The sequence below is a fragment of the Pseudonaja textilis genome, chromosome 1 (genome assembly GCF_049901715.1).
Source record: "Pseudonaja textilis isolate UNSWEBS1 chromosome 1, rPseTex1.2, whole genome shotgun sequence".
NCBI lineage: Eukaryota > Metazoa > Chordata > Lepidosauria > Squamata > Elapidae > Pseudonaja > Pseudonaja textilis.
The window spans coordinates 39,006,015-39,027,802 of NC_141990.1; the positions used below are offsets into that span (position 1 = coordinate 39,006,015).

Sequence of the window (21,788 nt, forward strand, 5' to 3'; positions counted from 1 at the left end):
GAAGAAGTGGTGAAACCAACAATGATAGCCTAGATGAAAGATTTTGGATGCAGTATACAGCTAGATGTTTGGGAAAGATTATGGATGAATTAACATTGGCAGCCTCATATAAAGAAAATTTGTACAAAATCTTTTATCATTGGCATGTAGCGCCAGCGAGATTGGCCAAAATCTACCCAAATTTAAAACCTGAATGTTGGAAATGCAAAAAAAACCAGGTACCTTCTTTCACATGTAGTGGACTTGCTCAAAAGCAAAAAAATTCTGGAATAAGGATACAGGAAATAACAGGCTCAAAGATATTACCCAAACCTGAAACATTTCTACTAGGGATAACTAAAGGTGAATATACAAAGGATATTGAATGCTTAATAATACATAAACAGTGGTTAGAATACTATATGCTTAAAACTGAAAATCAGATAGCAGTCCCACAGATGATATAATCATTAAAAAAAGTAATGGATTGCGCAGAAATGAGCAAACTTGTAATGGAATTGCAGGAGAGGGAAGAAAAAGAATACAGTCTGGGAGAAATGGTATGTCTGGCTAGACAATAGAAAGCAAAGATAATGTAAATGTAAAAGTATAACTGTAAATAGTGTGTATATATGTGTGTATGTATGTACAGGAGAATGGAATAACTGATGCCATTAATAACTGCAAAAAAGGTATATAGAATTTGTTTTTAAATGTGAAAATTCAATAAAAATTTTTTTTTTAAAAAAAAGTCATTATAACTACTTAAAATCCATGTTAAGCACTCTTTCTACATATCAATTACATACAGAAAAAAAATGTAAGCACAAGATAACTTGAAGCATGGATCAGGAGATAATTGTACTTTTCAGAAACCTCCAGAGGTTATTTATATTAGCAATTCATTCCTAAATTTATTATTTGAATTATCACTGAAAATATTTTTATCTACATTTGGACAATTGTAGATTAGTAACACATCTATTATGAAATTTCAATAAGATGTTGTACTATGAAGATTGCTAAATTACTAAAATTATAATCCAGTTTAGTGGAACACACTAAATTGGAGAAGATTAATTTACTGAATTTGTCATCACAGTGCTCTTATAGCCTAGAAAATTAGATAGAATCAAAGAAGATCAATTGTTTGTAACTGTGATAATTAAATAGAACTACCTCAGTCAAAAACAATATATAATTAAATATGTTTGCTAAGTAAGCAATATTAAAGGGGGGTTGTTGGATATCTAAATCATAAATCTTCCACAAGAAGTAACCAAATAAATCAGGTGGGTCTTTGTTTTGTATGGCTATTTTGTTTTTCCCCTCTCAACTGGAACATTACTGTGCATTTTGTTGTCTTTATTGTGAGATCTTCCTGAAACAATTCCCTGTTTATACTTTCTAGCCTCCTTTAATGAATGAAACAAACGAATTTGAAACTGAATTATCTTATAAAAGACAATTTTAAATAGTTGCTTCTTTTTATATTTTGTAAATATTCTTATTTTATTTGATGTTAATTGTAAGTCAGAGATCTATATGGCTTCACAGTGATGATGTTCAGAAAGTTGTTGGAAACTTCGCTGTTCTTCCAGGCCTTGGGGTAAAGATTGAACCCTTTGTAGGATGCTTTTTTGTTATTTAGTGTTTGTCTTCTGGATGCTTATATTCTATTTATTTTTATTGTTCATTGCTTTTTAAAAGTGTAATTCACCCACAATCATCTGGAATCAAGTGGCTCCTAAATTGCAATAAAAATTGTTGAGAGATATGCAACTTTAAAAAGTAAAGCTTTTTAAAGCTTTACAAGTAAAGATAAAACTAGATAATAGACAAAAAACTGAATACATTTTCTTAATTCTTTATTCATTTTCTTTATTCTTTCCAGGTGTATGCATAGAACCCAGTACTCAGCAGATTCCAAAGCCCATGGTGATTCTTCCATTTATGAAATATGGAGATTTGCATAGCTTTCTTCTTCGGTTAAGGCTTGGAGTGGCTTCCCAGGTAAGCTCAAGAACTGATTGTGAAACCTGCTTAACACATAATTTTACATGGTGGTCTTTTGATCATCAGTCATAAAATGCCTGTTTACTAAACAAACCTCACCAGCTTCTTTTACATTCCCTCTAACCTCCTACAATGTTTTCTGCCATGTCAGCTTGCTTTTGATATTTTTTGCTGGACATTAAAATATACTTTCAAACAAAACAATGGGTTGTACATTCACATCCTTCAATATGAAGCTTAAAGTCATCTTTGGAATTAAGGATGTTGCTGAGAGTTTTGTTTTACCTTTTTAATACAAAATTTTAAAAATATTTAAAGTCAAATCAAATGGGATAGAAAGCCTGAGGATGCTAATTTGTTGCAAAACCCTTTGGCATTTAAGTGTACCAAACTGGTGACCCAAGATTTAAATGGGAAATGAAGACTCTAAATTTATTGGCTTTCAACCAATCCAGTCAATATTTGAGGGGCTGCCACAGAGAGGAAGGGGTCAAGCTATTTTCGAAAGCACCTATAGGCCAGACAAGGAATAGTGGATGGAAACTGAACAAGGAGAGATTTAACCTAGAAATTAGGAGAAACTTTCTGACAGTGGGAACAATCAACCAATAGAACAGCTTGCCCTCGGAAGTTGTGGGAGCGCCATCACTTGAGACTTTAAAGAAGAGATTGGACTGCCATTTGTCAGAAATGGTGTAAGTCTCCCGCTTGGGTAGGGGATTGGACTAGATGACCTATAAGGTCCCTTCCAACTTGATTATCTGTTATCCGTTAGTTCTCTGTTAGATTTGGTCTGGTTCAAGCACAAACCAAAGCAAAACAATATTGGGAGAAAATAGAGAGCTGGCTGGAAAAAAACAAACAGAAGATAGACTGGAAACCAGAAGCATACCTGCTGGGCATAATTCCAGAGGGTTATGATAAAGGAATTGCAGACTTGGTTTTACATATACTGACAGCAGCAAGGATTAGCTATGCAAAATTCTGGAAAAATGAGAATACCTCATCAGATGAGGAGGTAATCAAGAAAATCCTAGAATGTGCTGAGGTGGACAGGTTAACCTTAAAAATAAAAGAAAAAGAAGACTCAGAATATTACTTGATATGGAATAGATTCTGTGAGTGGTTAAAGACAAGGGGTAGAAGTTAGAGAAAGAAAAATGATGAATGTTTTTATTAAAAACAGAGATGGTATATAACTATAATCGCTATAAGCACTAAAATATGAATGAGTTAAGCGTAAAGAAAAAATGTGTTTATGTGTTATTATATTATTAGTACTATTATTAGTAAATGGGAAGATATATTTTATACTATTAGCTATAGTTTTTGTTTCTTGTAAACAGTATACTAGGACAAAACGCTGTATTCAAAAATGTGTATGAAAAAAAAAATTAAAAAGGGAGTTTGAACTCTCAGCTGGCTGTGTGACCTTCATTCCTTGTCCTGGGTCATCACAGTATGGTTCACCAGTGAGATTCTTGTGATGGGGAGGTTATATCTGGTCAGGGTCATTAGGAAGTGATACTGGGGGTGGGGGCTTGAGTGGGTTGGTTGAGGGTCAGTGCTGGCTCTGGTTAGCTGTGCAGTTGATTTGGATTCTGAGGGATTCCTAGGCTGGTTGTAGGTAGATGTGTCTGTTGATAGAATTGCTTGTAGAGTGCCAGATTTGATGTTTTTCTCCATAACGGCTATCTGAAAAAATTTCATATTCTGATACACAGCATCCAAACCACAACCACCACATGAAAACTAACCCTATTGTATACAAAAGGGGTGTCAGAAATGACAGCCAGAATTCTCCAACCACTAGGAATAGCAATAGTCGCAAACCCACAGCCACACTCCACCAGGAATTATCCAGAACCAAAGACAAAATACAGAAGGATGAAAGAAACAGTGTAATTTACAAAATCAACTGTAACAATTACAACCAATTCTACATGCAAGAAACTGTCATGGCCCCATCAGAGCCCAGTTTGGAAGACAAGGAGGAGGAATTGGAACTGGGAAGGCATGCCAGGGCCTGAGGACAACGCTATCCCAGGCCCATCAGGCATAGAGATGTGGTCAGCCAGATGGAGAGCTGCCTGCCTGCACAGACACAGGGGAGATCGGCTACTGACTAGCAGTGGTGCTGATAGGCAGCTGATCGCCTCAGATGAGGAACAGCTATCTACTCCACTTGATCCAAGGGCAAGGAGAGTGGAGTATAAGCAAGCCCAGAGAAGGGCTGCGAGGCTACTTGGGAGGATGTCACCCAACCTCTCCTCACAAGGAACACCTGGAGGGGAGTAACTTAAGGAGAAGCTGTGGGGAGTTAGTCCTTTCCAGGAACAATTGTTTGCTTTGGCTTACACTTCTCTGGCTTTGACTCATGCCTGTTGCTCTTTGTCTTACCTCGCTGGGAAGATTACACTTTGCATTTTGTTTTGGACCTAGCCCTTCTCTTGTGGCCTACATTTGGCCTTTGCTTCATGTGTCGTTGGAACTGCTTCTTGTTCTGGGACCTGTTTCTTGTTGTGAGGACTGCCCTTGTGTTGCCCTTGCCTTGTGGATTGGACTTGGAACCCTAGACCTTGCCCTGTGAGCATAGTCCTACTCTGTGGGCTTTCTTTGTTATACCGGGGCTGTGTTTGGGAGACTGAGGGTGGCTGCCTTCAGGGTACTGCAGGGGTGGAGCCTTACTGATTATTGGAGGGACGTTGGCTGGAACATTTGTTAAGAGAAATAAAAAAACCCTCTAGAGACCTGTGTTGCCTTGACCACCTGAGTCCTAACAAAAACATCACATCAAATAAAAACCAGGATCCATGAATACTGGCTGGCAGTCAAATGCCATGATCCCAAATCCTTAATCTCAACCCACACTGACACCAAACAGCACCAGTTTGATTGGAGCAACACAAAAATAATTGGCCATTCTACCACCCGCCACACTTGTGAGTTCATCGAAGCCTGGCATTCCACAAGCAATTCTAGCAATCCTCACCTGACGTAACCTCCCCATCACAAGCAAAACATACCAAAACCTGTCCCATCACAAGATATTGTAGACCCTGACCCGCTGTGACCTCACCATAGCAACACCTACTGACTACACGAATCCCTTATAAACAGAGGAACACTGATACTGACATCTCCTAAACCCCACTGAAGATGTTCCTAGCCTGGTAACAAAATATTTGGAAACCAACTTTCACCCTCAAAATTGTAGCTATCAGGTGAAGCTAATACAAGTAACTTTGAGCCACTAAGGTCCCTGTGGGTTGATTTTAATCATAATGTTGGATAAAAATACATGCTTAGATTATAAAGTTGATTCATTATGCCTCAGTAGACAATTTGGTTCTTTCCAGATATTTTCAGAATTGTTTTTCTAGAAGATTTCTAGAGTTGATGGGAGTCTGAAAGATACCAGATTATATACTCCCAATTTAGCAGGAATGGAAACCTACCTAGAACAACCATAATTAGTCCATTACAATTGTTTGGTCCTGGTTCAAAATAGTCATAGCCTTATGTATCATATATTGCCCGGAGCTTCCCAACTACAAATCTCCATCATCTTGGCTAGGAAGTGAATGTTAGCCAGTAGATATAGTTATGTTTTAAATATTTTTGCCTGGCATTTTGAACACAGGGTAGCCTTGTTTCAAGCAAAAGGCACTGTTGTTTTCCTGACCTTTGTGTTGTGTTTACTGGAATCATGTTCCACATGCCACAGTCCTCTTGCCAGAAAGGAACTTGGCATTTCTCCCAACCAAAGCCTGACAGTATCGTCATCCAGTTAGGGACTGTATGCCAGTACAGGCATACCCTGTAATTGAAAGGCCTATGGTAATTTCTACTATCATGCATGTAATAGATATTGTTCTTGCACCAGAGAGAGTACACAAAGGTTTTAATTGTTGAGAAAACAATGCTTTTTGCACACTTTATGACAAAAGCAATTGCCTCATTTTAACCCATTCTTTAAACAAAGATAGGACCACACATTATAGAGCTTCAGCATGTGAACCTGCCTAAATAGCACATTAATGGCAAATGACATTTTCATACATAATTTGGGTTTCCTCAAAGAGAAGCTTTTTTCTGAGCTGTTATGTAGGAATGAAAACTGGACAATTTTCCTCTCTGTGGCTATGAGAGTTCAGAGAGAGTGGGTAGGCTCGAGTCCTCTGCCTATTGGATTAAGTCTGTGCAATTGATTAAAGCTCCACCGTGCGCCGTAGGCCATACCCCAGTTTTTGACTCAGTCCAAGCCAAGATGGATGTGAATTCTAGGGCTCCACTTCAAATTGGAAGCCTTTTTTTCCAAGAAATTTCTCTCTTAATCAGCAAGCAAGAAGATCAGAAGGAAAACAACCAGAAGAGAGGGTTTTTTTAATAATCCCAGTCCAGATGGGAGCACTTAGGGCAGAAGCCCTAGCGCAGAAGCTGCAACCATGTGAGAATGGTAGGAATGGCTTGCAGCGATTGGGCCGATTAGGGCCCCAGCTGTTTGGTGCGGCAGTGCAGCAGCAGAACAGGTGATCGGCCCAATAAGGAGTCAGCTGCAAAGCATGGTAGCTCAGTAGCAACAGCAGAGCAGCGATTAGCCAGGAAAGGAATTTGCTGCGAAGCGTGGTAGTGCAGCAGCAAGCGGCTGGAGCGGGCGATCAGCCCAATAAGAAGAAGGGTGATGCGCCACAGCAGTGCAGCAGCAGACCACTCAATCAAGCAAATTGGCCCGATCCCAGCTGGGCAGCACAATCATGTGGCAGTGGTTGCTGCAGAAGAGGAGGCAAACTGAGGCCCAGCTGGTGGCGCAGTTGTCAATCACGTTGCCAGTGCTGGGAGTCCAGTTAAAGCACTGAGGTAACGCGTGGGCACCAGAAGACTTGTACACAGGTCCTTATGATTGTGGTGATTGGCAGGGCATGGCTGCAGCCCAGCAATAGCCTTCTAAGGCCTGCTTTGCTGGTTGGGAGGTAAGAGGAATGGTTTAATCCAGATGGGGCCTAAGGGGTAAGGTAAGAGATTGAATGTGAAAGTAACTGCTCATCCCCTCCCCTATCAGGAACCAGTCTTTCCCTTGGGTGGTTCCTCAGCCTCTAACCCACCAGATAAGATGACAGATGCAGAGAAAGAAGGTGACCATAGCCTCTCTACATCTAGGGGCAGATCTAGTGCCAGGCAAAAGAAAAAGGCTCCTGAACCTAAAAAGCCCCCCAGGGCAGAAGAGCAGGATGCCTTGAGAAGACAAAAGGCTCTGGAGAAGCAAGTTGAAAAATGCCAGCGTGCTGCTGGGGGGAAGAGCCTCAGATCACCACCCCCAGATAAGTCGGTTCCTTCTGCTCAGCCTCCAGTGTTACAGATTGAGCCTCATATACAGGCCTGGTCCCCTGATGAGTCATCTGCATCTGCTAACCCACAGCGTCTAGAAGGAGGCAGGGATTATGAAAGGGAACCTCACACGGCCTTCCAGGATGATTCGTGGGAACCCCCTCCTAAGAGGTCTAGACCAGCAGCTTTTACCCCCAAAGCTGCAGGCCTACATGACCCTTAGGGGGCAGAACAAGAATCACCTCCTCACATGGAGGCAATTATCTCAAAAGCCATTAGACAGGGAATTGTGGAAAGTCTTCAGGCTATGAGAAGGCCTGAATCTGTGGGGTCTGAATATTCAGACCCAGGTCCTTCCATCTATTCTAGGAATAGACAGTCCTTGAGGGATAGGGCTTCTCCTGACCCATCCCTACATAGCTTCCCATCTAGGGCCCCACAAGAAGACAAGAGAGAATCTGACTTCTCTGCAGATGAAGACATGGCCCTTGAAAGACCAGCCTTTTCGAGTCTCTTTGAATCCCATAAGTTCCATGCATTACTGTTTAAGGCTAGGAAGACGGCACAGTTGGGACCGGAGGAAGCCTTGAAGGTGAAGGATAAAAGAATTGAACAGTCCCTCCAGTGTATGTACCAAGCGGCTGCCTGGGTAGTCAAAGCCGCATCGGCTGCCTCGTTCTTCATGAGGGCCTCACCGCACTGGCTGCACCAACTGCAGGACAGGATTTCTGTTATGGATGCCTGGGTCCATCAGGACATCCACAAGCTAATAGCAGCAGCTGAACTTATAGCAGATGTCACCTTAAACAGTGCCAGATTCACAACCAAGACCATTGTCAGATGGTGCTCCATTCAAAATCCAAGAAAGAAATACTTAGACTCCATTAATTAGAGAAAAGATATATTTTACTGGAAGTCAAGTGGTAGCAACAAAAGAATTCTGAATCTGAGAAAATGAGCACATAAATCACATATACAAAGTGATGGCAACATTCCCATCCCCAATAGTTCAATTGGCTCATCCAATTAAAAGTTGTGTACCACATCATGTGGGTATCTCCAGGTGGTGATGAGGCCTCCGTCCATTGACCTTGACATATTTTGATAAAGAGCTGCAGCTGAGCATAGGATAGAAGCCTAAGCAAGAAACTTTCCACCCCAACTTATACAGTTCTGTTTTTTAAAACCTCCAGCTCGCTTCCCATAATCATGTCCCCCTCCTCCCCCGGTTACTTATGACAGCTGAAAGATGCAAAGCAAAGGAAGAAAATCTTGAAGGCTGACAGCCATTGCCAATCAGTGGCTGCACGCAGGATGGTTTGGCTGAAAAATTGGCAAGCCAATGGATGGCGCAAATGGAAGGTGGCATCTGCCCCAATAAAAGGGGATAAATGGTTTGGGGAAGTTTTGGATCCCCATCTTGTAGAGATCAAAGACAAGAAGTTCCTTCCATCTCTGACAAGGCTTTCAGGTTTCAGGGCAGTTCCATACTCCCTTAGGTCAACATTCAGAGCAGTACTGGGGCTCAAGGGCCATAGAGGCAGACCTTTAATTGCCAGGAATGCCCACAGGAAAGCGTGGCCAGAGACAGGCCTCAATTCTCAGACAAGTGGCCCTTTTGTGTGGGAGGAAGTCACTTTTTCCATTGCTCCCGTTAATTGTGGTAGTAGTTCTCCCATTGGGGGCAGATTATCCAGTTTTGTTGCCCAATGGGAGACTACAACATCTGACGCTTGGGTCCTAAATACCATCAGACATGGCCTTTTCTTAGAATTCAGATCATAACCCCCAAGATTCTATGTGCCTTGCCCTGTATCCAGGGAGGCAACCTGAAGGAAACTCATGGAACAAGCTATTCAACACCTACTGGATATTCAAGCCATCCAGACAGTTCCATTGAGTCAGCAGAGTAAGGGATTCTATTCCCGGCTGTTTGTTATTCTTAAAGCCTGGGGGGGGGCAGCCATTCTTGACCATAAAAAGCTCATTAAATATTTATGTTACAAGCGTTTCAGGATGCATTTTCTACAATCTATTTTGGAGAACGTTAGGGAGGATGACTTCCTCACCTCAATTGATCTTACAGAGGCATACCTGCCAGGATTTGCCAGGAGCACAGGGGGTTTCTACGCTTCAGCTATGCTGGGAGATAGTTTCAGTATAGGGCTATGCCCTTCGGTGTGTCTTCTGCTGTTCAAGTATTCACTAAAATTTTGGCTGTTTTGGTAGCTCGCTTAAGAACCATCCCGATGAGGGTGTAGTGTTACCTGGATATCTTAATTCAATCATCCCCACAGATCTGGGCCTTAAAGGACCTCCAGGTGACAGTTTCCTTTTTGCAAGACCACGGTTTCTCTATTAACCACAAGAAGAGTCATCTCATACCAACCAGACGTTTATTACATCTAGGAGCAAACATTGACACTTTGTCTTGCAAGGTGTTCCTTTCCCAAGAGCGCAAGTATAGTCTTCAAGGGAGATCACAAGGGTAGATAAAACTCCTTTGGCACTTCTCTCCCAACTTTTAGCCACACTTCTCTCCCAACTTTTAGGCAAGATGGTCTCTTGCATATCCATTGTGCCTTGGGCTAGGTTACATTTTCGAACGTTACAGTGGTTCCTCTTGCCCTACCAAAAGGCAAGCAAAAGCCATTCCTCATGTAAAGTCATGGTCCCCAGGTCAGTCAAGCAGTCTTTACAATGGTGGTCTTCCCAGGCAATAAATGAAGGTCACTTGTTCAAGGAGCCTCATCACCTGGTTATCACTACCAATGCCAGCCTCTTTGGCTGGGGGGCTCATCTGCAGTCACAATTAGCACAAGGCCGATGGTCTGGTTTGGAGAAAGGAAAAAATATCAATTGGGTAGAGTTGAGAGCAGTAAGATGGGCTCTCAAGAAATTCAGGGGCACTATACAGAATGAACAAGCTCTGAATTTTACGGATAATGTCGCCACTAAGGCACATATTAACAGGCAAGGTGGCACCAGATCCAGGGCTTTAATATTGGAAGTGGAATGCCTGGGTCTTTGGGCAGAGAGGAATCTCTTGTCCATTAGAGCAGAGCATATATCTGGGGTAGAAAATGTACAGGCTGACTGGCTCAGCAGGGCCAGAATTGACCCTTCAGAGTGGAGTATTCACCCTCTTCTATTTCAGGAGCAGACATGATGGTTCGGACCACCGGTTGTGGACCTTTTTGCGTTTCCAAACAATGCCAGCTTTCCCAGGTTTTTCACCAGGCTCATGACATGGTGGGTGGAAGGGACCAACACCCTCAGAAGCAGGTGGCCTCAGGGTCTCCTGTATGCCTTCCCTCCTCTTCCACTTCTATCAGCGGTCATCAGAAAGATACTGGAGGAGGAGGAGGAAGTCATACTTCTGGCTCCTTACTGGCCCAAACGTCCCTGGTTTGTGGACCTGTGAATCTCTCAATCACTCAGCCATGGAGGATCCCCCCTCACAACGTTTCCTTACACCAAGGAAAATACCTCATCCAGAGCCTCTGTGGTTCCAACTGACCGCATGGTGGTTGAGCGGAGAGCTTTGAGGCAACAGAACATATCAGAGAAAGTCATCTACACTATACTAGCAGCTAGGAGGCCTTCCACAAACCATGTTTATGAGGCCACTTGGAAGGTTTTTCTGTCAGTGGTGTAGCAAGACTGCACTCACTCCCACCTCTGCCTCAGTAGCCAACGTATTAGATTTTCTACAGGAGGGACTTGACCAAGGGCTCTCGGCCAACTCCCTTCACAAACAGGAGACTGTGTTCTCCTCTGTCTTGTACATTCATAGGAAACAGTCCTTGTCTCTTAATCAAACTATCCATCGGTTCCTAAAGAGAGTGTCCAATCTTAGACCTCCAGTGGTCCATAGGTTCCCAACTTGGCATCTCTCTAAAGCATTAAAGGTGTTAATGAGTGAACCATTTGAGCCTCTCAGATCCATTAGTTTACATCTGTTATCACTTAAGGTAGCCTTCCTAGTAGCCATCACTTCAGCCAGAAGAATTTCCAAAATGGCTGCGCTTTCAGTCAGGGAAGATCTGTGTATTTTCCACCCAGATAGGGTTGTTTTGAGATTAGACCCTCTTTCATCCCCAAAATCAGTTTGAGGTTTCATAGGGCCCAAGAGCTCATATTACCAAATTTCTGTCCCAATACCACACATAATTTGGAACGGGCATCGCATGCTATGGATGTTTGCAGGGCATTAAAGATTTACATCTGGAGAACCCATCCAATATGTAAGACAGAGGCACTTTTTATGTCCTTTCAGCTGGGCACATTAGGCTCAAGGGTGGCTCCATCTACAGTGGGTAGATGGATTCGTGCTTGCATATCTAAAGCCTATCAGAGTAGGTCTCTTCTGGTGCCTTGAGGAGTGACTGCCCACTCTACCAGAGGTGTGGCAACGACGGCAGCATGGGCCACTCAAGCGCCCATTGAAGAGATCTGTTGAGCGGCTACAAGGTCATCACCATCACCATTTATCCAACATTACCGATTGGATGCCTTTGCATCGGCTGATGCAGCATTTGGCAGAAGGGTTCTGCAGAGCGTATATACACACCACTGTAAGCAGGACCAGACACAAGCCCTCACAGGGACAGTCCAGCTTGCAGCATAGAGAGTCCAGCCCCAGCCATATCCGTCTGGTCTGGGTGTGGGTTGGGGGGAGTGATGATGTATGTCATTTTTGTCTTTGAATCTATAGAGTCATGTCCAATCTGCCAGGTGCTTCGTTGAAAGCTGGGGCATGGCCTACAGTGCAGGGTGGATCTTCAATCAATTGCACAGACCCAGTCCAATAGGTTGAGGACTCGAGCCTACCCATTCTCTCTGGACTCTCTACACCACAGGAGAAAAGGAACATTCAGATAAGCCAGTGTTCATATTCTTCCAATTATGTCATCCATTACATCTTTCAAAACATCAACATTTATGAACTGATTGAAAAATAGATTTTTTAATTAGGAGCATTGTTTCTAAGTGAAGATTTTCTTAAGACTGTTGTGGCCCGCTGGCAGCTAGCGGAGCTGGCAGCAGAGTCAGACAGTGAGGAGGAACATGGGCCAATTCTGGAGCCTGAGGAAGGCTTGGATGAGGGCTCTGCGTCAGAGGCAGAGATGGGGCCAGGGCAGTCTGGCAGTCATCAGCTGCCTTCGGAGTCAGACAGCAGTGAGGTGGGGGAGCAGCTGGAGCGTATTCGCAGAGCTGCCAAAAGAAAGGAACAGGTACAAACTAAGGATCGATATGGGAGTAAGGCCACAGGTGGACAGTGAATGGCCCCTCCCATAGGGATTAAAAGAGGGGCAAAAGGGGAGGGAGCTTTTGCAGGAAACAATTCATTCATTGCAGCAGCGTGAAGATCTCTCTGTGCATCTCGGAGACACTGTGCCAAGCCCTTCCTTGTCAGCACTGTGTTTGAAAATATTTACTTGGCAGATAAGGTCTATGTTCCTAATTACACCCTTGAAAGACTGTTTGCCAGGCCTTTGGCTGAATGTGAATGCAAGAAATTATTATTTATTTTTGTTGTATCAGTTAGACTTGATTATATTTCACTGAATTTTTCTTTATTTTTTGTTGCTATATGTCATCTTGAGTTAAATAGCATCCCCTAGCTGGGCATTTGGGTAGATAGAATCTGTTTTTCTTTCTCTCTCTTTCTCTCTCTCATATCAATATATAAATTTATGTAGCGACCCAATTCACAACTACAAATCTGGACTTTGCATATAGGATTAAAACCAAACAAAAACAATGAAACAATAACTCAAATCTTAAAAAGCATCCTATTAACAAGCTCATCCAACCTCCAGACCCAATAATCAAAGGAATATCCAGGTCTTCAGGAATTTATCCAATGCTAGCAGGATCAGTGAGTGTTTTCACTAGGAAACCATCATAGCTACTATGGGAAGTGAAAAGAAATATTCCTGAAAAATGACTACTTTTGAATTCTTACCAAGAAAAATGATACAGATATTTCCTTGTAGTCACCGTGCAATGAGAGCAACTCAAAGAAGACTTACTTTTCCCTGCCATCTTGACTATCTTGCTCATAGTGCAATCCGCCAATGAATTACTATAATTGCAACATATTTACATATGAACTCACTTCGATATTTCTTTAGCCTAATCTTTCTCAATCTATCTGAAAGGGTTATGCTTTTATTAATATCATTTGTTCAGAAGTATTTGTATTCCAAGTTAAACCAACATGGATACACTGCCTCTCACTCTAGCAGTAGTATATTAAATAAGTTATCTTTGTATTTGAGCCAGACCTGTTTTATTTGTCTTAACCACAAGCCTATTAGACTTATTTTTTCATTTGTTATTTAGTACAATGATTAATCAGTATCATATATTAAGAAAAATGTGCATCTTATTCTTTTCCCAGTATGTTCCACTGCAAATTTTATTGAAGTTTATGATCCATATTGCTCTAGGAATGGAATACCTCAGTAGCAAACATTTCCTTCACAGGGACCTGGCTGCCCGAAATTGCATGTGAGTTCTGTACTGTTTTCTTTTCTATTCGGAATTCAGTTTGATTTTCAGTCAGAAACTGTAAATCTTAAAGTGGAAAACAATAATGGTGATCAAAATCTAGTAAATATAACTATAATAAAAAATCAAGGAAAAGTGTTTTTCAAATTATTTACTGCATTTTGAATGTTTGAAAATTTAATGTACAGTAACTACACAATTAATTCTGTTGAGATTCTTATACAGTACTTCAAACTCCAATCCCCAAGTGTACTTTATTCATGATAAAAGAATTCCTTATAAAACTACATTAGGCAAAAAAATACTTCAGAGCCTAGCTTTCTCTATGGCATGTTACCTGTATGCTGATCTAAATGCATAGTTACAGCATTTGTTTTTGTGAAAAATATAGAAAGTGTATTGCAGGGATTCTGATGTAATGAAGGGAGGGGTGCTTTAATCTTAGTGCACCATTTTCCCAACCTTTTTTCTCTGAAACTTGGGAAATAAATATTAATGAATATAACCCAGAGGTGTCAAACTCACGGTGACATCATGGACTTCTTTCCCCTTCACTAAACCAGGCGGGGCCAGCACATGACACATCCGGCCCACAGGCTGTGAGTTTGACACTCCTGATATAACCTCTTGGAAAATAACAGGAGAAGAAACTGAAGGGAAAGAATAAAAGCCACACACAAGATGCCGTTTGTACATGAAACGTACAGCAGTAATATTTGTGGAAAGGATTTCAGTCACCTTGACTCCACCCCGATCAAAGGGATTACAGAATTGTAAAGAGAAAAAAATTATTTCACACTGGACATAAGCTACCGTAGCAGAGAAAGAATTGAACTATATTTTCCATGTCCTCAGAGGCATTAGTTCTGCTTTACATTGAAAAGTATGAGTTAATCTGTAACTCATTCAAGTGTATTCTACCTTATGAAGGAAATGATTTGGAATAGATTCAGAGAAAGACAGCAAATATGAAGATATGAAAAACAAGGCCTATGAATTTGGCCTGAAATGAATAGTAGATAAAAGGCTAGAGGTTATGATAGCAACCTTCAGGTACTTGAGAGAGACACAGAAGAGATTGAAAAGTAATTTTTTTACTAAGAACAAGGTTTAATTTCACACATTTTAAGTTACAGAAAGAGACATAACAAATAACTGTTAAGATAAAGATATTGACAGTTATTTAGAAGGATGGTGAACTCTCTGGATGAGATTTTCAAATAGCAGTTAGATAACATTTTCCAGTACAGCAGAATCCTGTAGTCTTGGTTCCATACATTAATCAAGGGAATGGATCAGTTGACTACAAGGTTACTACTAGTTCTGGGATTGTATAAAGCAATAGTAGAGAATTTAAGCATCCTTTCCCCCCCTGCTGCTTCTGTCCTTCCTGTCATAAATGTAGGGCTCTGGAGACTGAAGCAAAGATCATTAGATGCTGATTGATTAAACTGTTCTGATTTAGGCCTTCCCATTTTCTTTGTTGTGTATTGCACAGCCTATGCTTTTTCTCACAATAACCCTCCATGGAAAATGGAGAACAACAGTAACAATTAAATATAAGAGTGAGCAAGGACTGAACAGCATGCGACATGCAGTTTTGTAAAAACCCTACCATTTGCTTTTTTAATTTGAGGAACTTTCCATACTTGCAAATAATAGATGGTAAAGTAAAGTGCAATTCTGAAACAAGCTATTTGTATCAAGGGTGGTGGGGGGGTAAATTTAACCTATTATATGCCCATACTTTATGGCATTATCTCCATATTTTATAACATGCATATCAAAATCAGAAACAAGTATAAAAGGAATGGAATTACAAAAACCACTCTCTGAGATTCCCCAATAATTATAAGGACAACTAGATAATTTTACATTCTGCTTACCTCAGTCTCTTCTGCTTTTGTTATTATCTTTCAGTGATAAACTAGGAGGTAGGGGGCAATGGAAGAATTTTTGTTTTTAAGCTACTCTAGAAGCTGAATAACCTGAAGAACAGGGGGAAATGCTTCAAAGTTGTAATACATTCCGTATCATCCTTAGTCTGATACATGTCAGAATCAGAAACAGCTTTAATTTGGATTTTGGGAGGAGGGGCTGGACTCTCGATTGATTGTGTGCCATCAAGTCAATACTGACTCTTAGCAACCACTTAGTTCCTCTCCAGAGAGAAAGAGACTACGTAGGGAAGTCATTTTGATTCTTTCCCAAAGTATACAGACATATGAAGTAATACTACATCTTTGAGGAGCCTCTTTCTTGTAATATGAATTCATATTAACTGGCATACATTAATGGACAGGTTGCGGGATGACATGACAGTGTGTGTAGCAGACTTTGGTTTATCCAAGAAAATTTATAGTGGAGATTATTACCGGCAAGGGCGTATTGCAAAGATGCCTGTTAAATGGATTGCTATAGAAAGTCTTGCAGATCGAGTCTACACAACAAAAAGTGATGTGGTAAGTAAATGAGGAGACGATGTTCCAATTTAACAGTTAAGTCTGGCTCCAGGAGGAAAAATTGTCAATTTGGTTTGACAGAATTCTTATTATAATATAAGAAACATACTATATAATGTGCCCCTGTTTTTTACACAGCAGTATTTATACAGAGTAAGCTGGTTTGAGAATAAAAGGCTATGATACTTATATTTGACCTGTTCATTTTAATAGCACATAAATTATTCAAAAATTTTCTGCAGACAACTATGCCCTAATCTACATCACTTTCTTCAAATTTTACAAAATATTGTATTTGTTGCTCTGAATCTTCCTTCAGTTTTCTAGCAAGGATTAGTTATTTAACATTATAATGTTGAAGAAAAAAAGTCCAACTGGTTTACTTTTAAATAATACTAGCATGCCTTTTTTTTAAAAAAAAAGGTGCGATGAACCATAGTGATAAAAATAATTGTTTGATAATACAGTATCAATGTATCAAGCAGTTAATTACATGATTACAGTACAGAAAAATTGGGCATCCTATCCCTAAGCTTATTTGTCAAATAAAACTAGGGGTGCAACTCCCTCCACTGAAAGAGAGAATATTTATTAACGTTTCAGACAAGTTCTAGAGCCATTAATTGTCCTTTTCTATGATGCTTTTGTAGGTGCAAGTTACCAGCAAAGTTAGGTTAAAGAACAAACCTGCCACATCCAAAATTATTCCTTTAAAATGTGGTAAACATAGTCTAGATATCTGTGAGAAGAAATTCAATGTAATTTTTAAAAAATGGCCGGCTCTACTTTACAAAAAAATGGCCAGCTCTACACTAAAAATCTCCACAGACCGTTCTCATCCTGGACATTCATATTTCGAACTGTAACCATCAGGGAGGCGCTATAGGTGTCTTAAAATGAGGACTAATAGATTGAGAAACAGTTTCTTTTCCAAGGCAGTAATTGTCTTGAATCAAACAGTGCATTTGTGATCTAGTCCTATTATTATTATTTTAATTTTTAAATACTCTGTAGTATGATTGTGGTGTGGTGTTTGGGGCACTGTGCTGGAGTAGCTTTCAAATTTCATTGTATTTGTGGAATGCAATGACAATAAAAAGATATTCTATTCTATATTAAACAAAATATAGCCAGTTCCAACTAGCAGTGGTTCTCTTATTTCCAAGCCTCATTAACTGAAAAACTTTCAGTCTCAGATGCCAGAAATTAAATTGGTATGTTTCTGCATATTAACATTCTACCTCTAGTATTAAAGTGTACTTTTTGTCAAAGAATTATTAGTTAGAATTACAATCCTAAAACATTAGAACTGAAAATTAAATATCTTGGTCAGTTTCAATATTTACTATTCACTCTTTTTATGTAATAAAAAATGTAATTTGCAATCAGGTGAAGTTACTGTGAATACAGTATCACCAATATGATTTTCAACAATGAATCAGAAAATGCAGCCTAGTTCTTTTTAATGGACAAAAAACAATCTCAATATGTTTGGTGGGACTTATTCCCCAAAAAGTGTCCATAGACAAGATAATTTAATTGTCATTAAATTGTTTTTTTTTTTAATGCTGTTTAAGTAAGTTATTCCTCTATTTTCTTTTCCTGTAGTGGGCGTTTGGTGTTACAATGTGGGAGATAGCAACTCGAGGAATGACTCCATACCCAGGAGTGCAGAACCACGAAATCTATGATTACCTACTTCATGGGCATAGACTAAAGCAGCCAGAAGGCTGTTTAGATGATTTGTAAGTATGTTGTAATTGTGATAATAACAAAGCATAATTGTAGTGATTAAATACATGGCTTGCTTATGGCAGTAGTTATATTTGCAGCTTGGAAATATGGAAACCAAGAGATGGTTTTTCTTTGCTTTAACAGACTGTTTTTGCTAATGCCTTTAGACTATAAACAATTGCTGTGATAAAATAAAACAACTAAAATTCTCTAATTGCAGCCACTATGTAAAAGGAGGGCTGGATTTGAGAAACTGGTCTCCTTGCAAGATTCTCAACTAGACTCTCTTTTTGCAACTCACTTTAAACAAACCCGATGTTTCACCTCCACCTAGTTCAGGACACTAATATTAAAAATTCACAGCAAAAACAAATCAAGGTGAAGATCTAAAAGCACAAAACATGATTAAAGTCAAACCAAAACCCTTCATTGCTTGGTATTAAAGAGTTGCCTGTGATGGGCGGCAAATAAATTTAATAAATAAATAGATTAGAAAGATATGTTCTCAGGCCAGCCTTTCTAGAGACAGCATTCAACAAACGGGGCGTCAAACTCTTCCTCCCATAGTTGCCTGCTTCATCTCACCCAGCAATGATACCTGGATTATGATTGTAAGGTTAACAGGCTATATGGTAAGAAATGCCCCAAATCATTTGAATATCAGCTGGTGTCTCTGCTTGGACAGAACCATCAAGGCGCTTCTACTGGATTGCCCGTTGTACCAAGTCTCAGATTTAATATTGCCACCTCCTCCTCCTCACTAAATGCATGGATTGACCTCAAATGGATGTTACCTATTTTCTACTGGTGGATTAATCTATAAAATGTAATATAAAATGCCCCTTCATCACAAGGACACAGCTTTTAAGAGTAAAGTCCCCCCTAAATATCTCTTCCAGGATGGCTGTTCCTAGTCCATTAAAATATTCTATGGTTAATGCTGTCTTAAATTTAGAGATAGGTATTTGGTTTAATTATATTAGTAGTGTAAAGCAGCAGAGACTGACTACTGAAAATCATACCTAGGAAGGCCAGCAAATCTAATTGCCTATCCACCTACATAACATAATTTTAAGGCCTGTTTATAGCCCATCATAAGCACTACATCCCATGAAAAGCCATAACACAGCAATTTCCAAAGGATTAGTCAATTAAATAATGTTAAACTACTTTCTCTCCACCAATCTGGACTAAAGCAGAATTAAACCATATCTGCTCCTTTGTTTTCTGAATGGATTTTATAGGAAGGAGGCTTAATTTCACATCCACACACACCAGCCACTTCCCATTCGAAATACCTCATTTAGGAAGCATGGAGGAGGTAGTCAGCAACAACAAAACTAACTCAATATCTTCCAAATGGGATAGGCACAGAGGGGGGCAGGATTCTTGCTCCAGGCTACTTTAAAATGCTTTAAAGCCCAGTTCAGCTCCAGCAATGCTTCCTGGAACAACTTCTTGTCGCACTGAGCTCCTTGGCTTTTATTTTGAAATCCAGCATTCTTGGATTTCAAGAGTGCAGCTGGAGAAGCAGTGCTGGATTTTAAAAAGCAAGCAGTTCAGTGCTACAAGAAGTGCCAATGAATTAGTCAATTAAATAATTAAACCATAAGTGCTCCTTTCTTTTCTGAATGGATTTTATAGGAAGGAGGCTTAATTTACGCACGCACACACACCAGCCATTTCCCACTCGATCTACCTCATTTAGGAAGCATGGAGGACGTAGTCAGCATCAGCAAAACTAACTCAATATCTTCCAAATGGGATAGGCGCAGAGAGGAGGGTGGAGGAGAGAAAGGGATTCTTGCTCCAGGCTTAAAGCCCAGCAGCTCCAGCAGCATATCTCCAGCCTCATCAGAGGCGAGTGGCCTGGAAGGGGTGGGGCGGGGTCAGCCAGGGGCATGATTGGCCAGTTCTCTGAACTGGGCAGAATCTGAACATTCGGTTCTATAGAACTGGTGGGAACCGGTAGAATTCCACCCCTGCAGTTGTTGTGCTTAGCCCCATGTATTTGGGGTTAACCATATTTACAATTTACAAATTATTTTTAAAGGCTGTTCTTACATATAACTCATTGTGATATGCTGAACTGATTTAATATTTTTAAAATTAGGCAAAGAAGTTATGATTCAAAATAAGCCAGATTTGTCATTATTGACATGTTCAATTTGAAATGGATTAAAACAAAATTATGTTATCCATTCAATTGCAATACATTACTCCCAAAGGTAGTTTACTTGTCCTCAAAGGATTAACTCTATCGCCTTTTTATTTTTAACATTACCAGGTACCCTAACACAGATCAACCCAATGTTTATACGACATTCACAAATGAGTGTCTGCTTCTCTTTTCCCTTAGCACTGATTAAATTCTAATAATAAATAATTATCCAGCTTCCTTCTTCATGGCACATTTCTCATCATTTCAGGTTTGAAATCATGTATTCCTGTTGGAGGGCAGATCCTGTGGACCGACCAACCTTCTCAGAACTTAAGCTTCACCTGGAGAAAATATTGGAAAGCTTACCTGCTCTGAGTGAACCAAGCAGTGTAATTTATATTAACACAAACTTGCAGGAAGAGAATGCAAAAGAGCTAATGGAAGATGACGAGTTTCCTCAAATAGACACAGTCCTTGATCCAAATGAAATCATACAAGTTTGTTCCCAGAGACCAGAGCCTACAGTAGTCACTGTGGATATCCACGAAAGCAGTGGAACAGGGTATAGATACATTTTAAGTGGAGTCAATGATGAGCACCAGGCCAGTCTGGTAAGAACAGAGGAGGAAAATATGTCATTGCTTCAGCCCACTCACTTGCAGAATGGAAGGCAATGGTCTCAAGCCAGCACACTCCCTGTTGGAAGTGCATTGGCTAATGAACTGCTCTTTGCAGATGATTCTTTGGAGGAGTCTGAAATTCTACTATGAAGAAAAACTAGCATTCTCTAATGAACTGCAGATCAGAGACCCTTCTGAGCTAGAAGTGCTCTGGATAGCATTGGACGTTCTCATCACGGAAAGCCATTCCTGTGTAGCATGGTCTCTACTCTTTGTGTAGCGGATAACTTTAGAAGAAACGTTTGTATCTTTATAGAAATTATATTTTAATAAACAAATGTGGTAATGGCCTGTTTTTATTTTGAACACAAGTTTAATATTTTTGATCTCTTTCCTGTAACAGGTTCTGTCATGGATGGTTTTTCAATAGATTATCTTCTGACTCCTTCACAACTTCTGTGTTACAGTAGATATTGACACAGACACAAACACATACACGATACATACATACACACAATTTCTGACCATTTTTTTTCATTGAAAAATATGTCCATTCTCTTTTTGCCAGCACTTTACACAATACATACACCATGCACGCACACACACAATTTCCTCCTGAGAACCCCTTCCAGAATTGCCAAGCCTGCACTCTTAATGCCTAGCGGAGAAGGCTTAGGTGTCTTCTTGGAAAGAAAGGAGCTTTCTGACTGTGGGTCAGGACCTGAGAGAACAGTTCAGAGGGAGGATTGAATGTGATCTATTTGTGCTGCCACCTATTTCTGAATCTGTACACAATGCAAATTTTTAAAAAGTATGGTATCTAGTTTGACCCTCAATTCCTGCTACTTGGAAAAGGCAAGGAATATATTTTATTATAAAAATATTTCTGAGCTCACATCATATTCTATTTTGCATTTTTTCCTAAATATCTGGCCTACCCTTCTAGTAGAAAATTCAGTATTTTGCACC

The 21,788-nt window shown here is 40.2% G+C and overlaps 1 protein-coding gene across 3 annotated transcripts in view; it reads left to right on the plus strand.

Annotated features, from left to right (window-relative positions):
- MERTK (MER proto-oncogene, tyrosine kinase) overlaps positions 1-21,165 on the plus strand; it is a 79,097-nt gene extending 57,932 nt beyond the window's left edge. For all 3 annotated transcript variants that reach the window (XM_026695924.2, XM_026695925.2, XM_087931606.1), the window contains 5 exons: positions 1,874-1,992; positions 13,733-13,842; positions 16,145-16,304; positions 17,913-18,049; positions 20,468-21,165. In XM_026695924.2, the coding sequence (XP_026551709.1) occupies positions 1,874-1,992; positions 13,733-13,842; positions 16,145-16,304; positions 17,913-18,049; positions 20,468-20,969 (1,028 nt within the window). In that variant the 3' untranslated portion in view covers positions 20,970-21,165. The remainder of the gene's footprint in view (positions 1-1,873; positions 1,993-13,732; positions 13,843-16,144; positions 16,305-17,912; positions 18,050-20,467) is intronic.
- The last annotated feature ends 623 nt before the right edge of the window (positions 21,166-21,788 follow it).